The sequence below is a fragment of the Humulus lupulus genome, chromosome 8 (genome assembly GCF_963169125.1).
Source record: "Humulus lupulus chromosome 8, drHumLupu1.1, whole genome shotgun sequence".
NCBI classification, from domain to species: domain Eukaryota; kingdom Viridiplantae; phylum Streptophyta; class Magnoliopsida; order Rosales; family Cannabaceae; genus Humulus; species Humulus lupulus.
In genome coordinates, this window is record NC_084800.1 from 66,538,036 (window position 1) to 66,544,897 (window position 6,862).

A 6,862-nucleotide genomic window follows, 5' to 3' on the forward strand; every position below is an offset into this window, starting at 1 on the left:
AAACCATGTTTGAGGTGAGTTTCAATTATGAATTTAAGGTGTGCTCTGTTTTTTTGAGTTAAGTTTTGAGTTTCTTAAGTTTTTAAGCTTAGGATTGGACTTTGTGAATTGTTGAGTTTTTGGTTGGTTTGAGCTTCAGGTTTTGGTGGTTTTGGACCATTGAGAAGTTTGGTAATATTGATTTGATGATTTGGAGATGTTTAGATGGGTTTTTGGAAGGTTTTAGAAGTGGAAAAACGAAGAAAAATGGCTGGTGCAAAGTTGGTGAAGGCCCTAGCTTGAAGAAGGTGGTGAAGGCTCTGTCAGGGGGGCGGGCCGCGGCATGGTCCATGTAGGGCCGCGGCCCTTAAGGGAAAAATTTCCCAAAAGTGTGTTTTTGTGATGGAAACTTAACTCTAAGGGCCTAGGATCGATCCTACTACCTAGTTGAGTGGGATTTGATGTTCCGGAGGCTTGGGTTGGGTTTGGAAGTATTTAATTACTCATTTTGATGAGGTTTTATGTTTGGTTATGACTAGGTGAATGCTAAAGGATTAAAAGCTGATCGTTCTCAAAGGTCGTTTCTTTTATTAATTCTCGCTCGAACCCAAGGTAAGAAAACTGCACCCTGTGTATATGTGACATGCGTGGCTATTATGGATACATGTTGGTTGATTATTGAGCATGACATGCATGGTTATTATGATGCATGTTGGTTGGCTATTGAGTATGACATGCATGGCTATGATTGATGCATGTTGGATGTTTAAATGTAAACATTGATAGCATAATGAATGCTTGGTGATTTTGCCCATTTGCATATGTCTGTTGTTGAGGCATGGTGGATGATTAAGTGTGATGCATGTAATGCACGAGAAACATGTGATTAGGGCATGCCGTGAATGATGAATATGAGATTGGCCAGAGCTTGAGTCTCTGAGTTTGTGCATGATCACGATTATGCTAGCAACTGTTTAGTAAGCATGCTGAATGCCCTATTCTTGGATAACTGGCATATGATATATGTTGAAAGCATTGCTTACTTGTGTATGCACTGACTCTTCAGTCAGAATCGACAAAAGTGTTAGTATCAGCTGTGAAGCTGTGACTTACTTGTCAGGTTCGGCAGTGATACTGGACACAGGTCAGGTAGCGCTGATTTATTTGTCAGAACGGCCTTAGCGTGAATCACGCAAGCCAACAGAGATTAGATCTAATCGACTACCAGCATTGAATGACTCAAGGAGCATTAATGCCTGACCGACCCTGAGGGTCGATGAACAAACAGAGCTTGAAGGCTAGTGGCTTACCTATCAGCCACTCCCTTGCTAGAAACCAGAGCTTGGAGGCTAGTGGCTCACTTAACAGCCACTCTCCTGCTAGAAAACAGAGCTCGGAGGCTAGTGGCTTACCTAGCAGCCACTCTCCCGCTAGAAAACAGAGCTTGGAGGCTGGTGGCTTACCTAGCAGCCACTCTCCCGCTAGAATCATGTGATGTTCACCCATTGGCTTGAAAGCTTTATATTCAGTGTGATTATAATGATAATCATTTGTTAATGTTTACGAAAAGTGTTATGTTTTCTTGCTGGGCTTTGGCTCACAGGTGCTATGTGGTGCAGGTAAAGGCAAGAGGAAGCTGGACCATCCTTGAGTTGGAGAGCTTAGGTGATGACGTGTACATATGCAACTGCTCGACCGCCACGGCCGAGGTTTAAAGTGGAACTAGGGTTGAACCCTGTTTTGCCGCTTAGAACGGCCTGTCGTAAATATTTTATGTAATAAACTCTGAAACTTATATTTTCGGGATTCCAATGTATATATTAAACGTTCTAGTGAAACGTTACATCTTAACCAAAATGTTTAATCCCTAAATCGCTAATCACACTTAGTTCACGATTTTGGCCAAACGACTCGATTAGCGAGTTTAGCACTATTTACAAGGCACACCGTAACGGTCCCAGGAGTTGGGGCGTTACAACTGCAACTGGTTCCAATGCTCATCATTCAACTCGAAGTCCTTCTAATGATGTAGATAATGATGCAATGTCAATAAGTCCTTCTACAAGGAATGAAGAAAGTGGTTTTGATGAGGATGGTAGCAAAAGAAGAGGTAAATCAACAACCACTTCGAACTTTCGATCAGTAAAAAGAGCAAAGTTCTCATCAGCTTTGGCAGATGCACTGGCAACATATAATGAAACTACAAAGTGAAAGAGATAATTGATAGAGAGGTCAATGGCAACATCTGCATCACATTACTTATTGGATGAGAGTGTTGAATCTCTTAATCAAATTGATGGAATTAGTGGATAAGTATACACAAAAGCTATTGAGAAGTTTGAGAACGAGGTGTCCAGAGCATTGTTTCTAAAGATGTCAGAGCATAGAAGAATAGATTGGTTGCTAAATTTGAAGTGAAAAGTTTAAACTTTGTTTAGTTGTGAACAAGATGACTTTGTTTAGCTATTGACTTGATGAGTTTGTTAAGTTATTGACTGGATGACTTTGTTAGCTATTGACTAGATGACTTGTTTTGCTTATTTTGTTTTATGGTTTGACTTTGACTTTGAGTGTTTATATATTTTTATATATTGAATGTAAAATTTAAAAGTTTTTTCTACTATCAGGATAAAATGTCTTTAAACGTTGCTCGATTCAACAAGGATAATTTACTGTACGATTCAGATGATGAGTTTGGAGAGATTTTGCTATATTTTGCCCGTGAGGAATATAATCAATTATATCTATCTAAGCAACCTTGTAGAAATTCAGCTCTTTCAGGCCATGAATATGTTATGGAAGTGTTGCACGGCCATTGGAGTAGGTGTTATGATTTGTTCAGAATGAACAAAAATGTCTTCAAACTATTTTGTGGTGTTCTAAAGGAAAATATTTTTATTGAAAAACTCATGAAATCTATCTATTGAAGAACAAGTGGCTATGTTCTTATTTGTGATTGGCCATAACGAACGACATCGTGTGGTTGATGAACGATTTCAGCATTCCACCTGAACCACATCTCATTATTTTATGAAGGTTTTGAAGACAATATGTCGTCTATCCAAAGAACTAATTATTCCACCTTCATTTGATGTAACTCCACAAATTCGATTCGATCCAAGATACTATCCATTTTTTAAGGTACAAAAATTTGAAATATTTTTTTTCCTTTCTTTCAATATTCAATAAAAAAAATCTAATCATTTATTTTGTATTTTAGAATTGTGTTGGAGCTATAGATGAGACTCATATTTCTGTGCATGTTCCAATTGATGAACAAATACCATATCGAGGTCGGAAAGTGGATACAACTCAGAACATTATGTGTGTATGTTCATTTGACATGAAGTTCACATACGTTGTCCCTAGATGAGAAGGATCAGCTAACGATGCACAGATTCTTCTAGAATGTGCCACAAACCCAGATTATGGATTTCCAATGCCGCCCCAAGGTAAGTGTTTATCAAACTTATTATGTTGATTGGCATTATTTTATATTAAATATCTATATGTAAAGACTATCATGAATTATCGTTAGATTAGGAAAATATTATCTTGTTGATTATGGCTATACAGACATGTCTGATTTTCTTTCGCCATATCAAGGGGAAAGGTATCATTTGGGCCAGTACACAGATCTTAATCCCATAGGAAAAAATGAGCTTTTCAATTATTGACACTCTTCCTTGAGAAATGTCATTGAGCGGTGTTTCGGTGTATTGAAGGCTCGCTTTCTGATCCTAAAGCAAATGCCTTCATATGATCTAAGAATACCAAAGTACATTGTCATTGCTTGATGTGGGATTCACAATTTTATAAGGACAAATGCAGAAGCAAATGTATATTTTGATGGAGGTGAAGAAAATTTTGAAGTACAAGCCACTACTTTACAAAGCACGAATGGAACTTTGACTGATAATGTAGAGTTCAGTATTTCCAGAACTCATATACATGAAATGGCTCATGTTCGTGATGAAATTGCTGATCATATATGGAGAGCTAGTTGATGATAGTGAGATTGAGTAAAGACATTAGTTGATTTGTTATGACTCGTTTAATACTTTACTTTAAGTTTGGACAATTATCAGTTCATACGTTTTTATTTTACTATGTAGACTTTATTGATTTTGTGTTATCTCATGGATAGATATTAAGTTTTGAAATTTGAGATTATTTGGATATTATTAATATGATCTTTTTTTACTATAATTTTCTTATTTTTTATTTTAAAATAATAAATAGTGGTCACAAAAAATATTTTTATTTTTTAGTTTAGAAAATAAAAATAAAAAATAAACATTTAAAAAAAATGTTTACCAAATATGTTTTTTATTTTTTATTTTTAAACAAAAAATAAAAATAAAAGTTACCAAACACATTTTTATTTTTATTTTTAAAAAACATAAAACAAAAATGGTTACCAAATGCATTTTTATTTTATAAAAATTAAAAAACATAAAACAAAAATATATTTTTATTTTTGAGTTTAAAAAATTTAAAAACAAAATTTTTACCAAACACTACTTATATATTTTCTTAAATTTCGAAATTAGATAAAAATCTGATAATTTTTTGGAAAAAAATAGATGAAAATTAGATATTTCAAATTTCGAAAGTAGTTGATAAAAAAAAAATCTAGCTGAATTTAACTAGATTTTACTTGGATAATTTTTTTTAAAAAAAGTGTGATTAGATATTTTGAGCATTTTATTTTATCTTATTAAAATAAGTTTTTAAAATATAGATATTTTCCAACAAGAAAAACAATTGATTTAAATTAATAAATTTATTAGTTAGGATTTTTGTTAGATAAATCATGTGATGATTAATTAAATTAATTTAATAAATACTTAATTATTATTTGTTAATAAATATTTATTATTTTTAGCAATATTGTTTATTTTGGAAATAAATGTCATATATGAGTAACATGCCATATAGAATATTATGCTAGGCACATCCAATAATTAACATGTCTTACATCATTATATTTGACATTTTTGCAATTGGGCTTAGATGTATTTTATAGTGATGACCCATATTCTTGTAATAAGTGGAAAATTCAAATAAAACTTTTCATAAAATTTTAGGTTATATTTGGGCCTAATAGAAAATGTGAAGTTTAAATTTATCTTTTATGGTGGTACCACTTATGAATGTTTATTTGTTTTGCATGACTAAACTGGACCTAATCAATTTATAACGATTAATATGACAAATGTTTAAATTCATGTCGTTTGGATCTTGTATGGAAGATAAGGGACATTTGTAGTGGGAACGACAAACTGGAGTTAACCTTCATCCATGTAGACTCAATTGTTAAGACTCATTTACATGAGTTTGACTTAATTGTATTGGATTAATTATTTTAGTTAGACCTAATAATTGATTAGAAACATATTAATTCTAATTTTTGAATTAGTTTTCAATGGGTAATTTTAGAATTAATAGGAAAATTATAAATTATGATTTATTGATTATTTTAGAGGAAATTACACTAAATATGAGATTTTTTCTTAAAATTTGAAAAATATGGCAGTTTTTTTCCTTTAAGTTTTTTATGGCATATTTTTTTGTTTACATTTTTATGGGAGTTTTTTTCTCATATATTTGTAAAATTTTATTTGTATACCATATTTTATCTTTTATACATTTTTAGTAGTTAGTTTTTATATGTTTGAGATTATTTTTATAATTTTAATATATTTGTATTATTTTTTATCATTCATATTTTATAAAATATTTTTTTACATAATTCTTTGAAGAAAAAAAATCTGAGACCTCCATCACCATACTTTTTATTCCCATTTCTTTTTCTTTTCTTCCATTTTTTATCTTCTTCAATCAACATTTTATCCGAAGTAACTAGTTACCACTATCAAAATAACAATTTACATTTTTTTTTGTGATAGTAATCCTATGCCACTGTCAAATTTTTTTAGTGATGTGTGGTAACTGGTTATAACAATAAAAATCAGTTTTATTTTTTAAGTGGTGTTGTAGTAACTAGTTATAACTCTAAAAATAATTTTGATTTTTTTAGTAATGTATCATTATCAAAATATCAACTTAATTGTAACTAGTTACTTAGTGAGATTTGGGGAAAAAAAACTGATATGAAAAAAATAAACTAAATTGATCATGAAGGTAACTGGTACAGCTATGTCTGAAAAATAAAATAGATATGAAAAAAACCCAGTTGCGATGGTAACCGTTTACTTTGCCAGACTTGGAAACAAACAGGATCACAAACAAAAAAGCTAAATTGGTCATAATCGTAACTGGTTACAGATTCAGATCTAAAAAAAATCAATCGCCATGATACCTGGTTTCTTAGTCAGGTATGAAAACAAAATCAGATCTAAACAAACAAATCTAAATTAATCGTTATTGTAACCAGTTACAGCTAGATCTAAAAAAAAATAGATATGAATAAAAACAATGAGACACCATTGTACCCGGTTACTTAAACAAATCTGGAAAAAAAAAACCAAAAATCAAATAGATCGTGACTATAACCGGTTACAATTACGTTTAGAAGGAAAAAAAATTAAATATAAAGTGCAAAAACAGATTTGAAATGACAAAACCAGATGTGAAAAAGAAGAAGAAGAACAACAAAGAAAATAAAAATAAAAGTAGATCTGAAGAAGAAGAAGAACTAGAGGGGGAGGTACGTCGCCGTCATGGGTGAGGGTGGAGGTGCGTTGTCGTCGTCAGGGGCAGGGGTAGCATCGCTGGCGGAGGGCTGAGATGAGATAACCAAATGGGGGAGGAGAGAGGAAGAAAGAATAAAAGAGAGAGATATATCGTGAGCGAGAGAAAGTAGAGGGTGAGAGAGAGTTTTGTGTATTTATGATTATGGTATTCTATTTTTTATATT

The 6,862-nt window shown here is 32.2% G+C and overlaps 1 protein-coding gene across 1 annotated transcript; it reads left to right on the forward strand.

Moving 5' to 3' along the window:
* The first annotated feature begins 2,022 nt into the window (after positions 1-2,022).
* Positions 2,023-3,986, forward strand: LOC133795531 (uncharacterized). Its single transcript, XM_062232981.1, has 5 exons — positions 2,023-2,163; positions 2,607-2,700; positions 3,357-3,431; positions 3,523-3,592; positions 3,800-3,986. Exons 1-5 carry the CDS (start codon positions 2,023-2,025, stop codon positions 3,984-3,986), a joined length of 567 nt encoding a protein of 188 aa, XP_062088965.1.
* Positions 3,987-6,862: the final 2,876 nt, after the last annotated feature.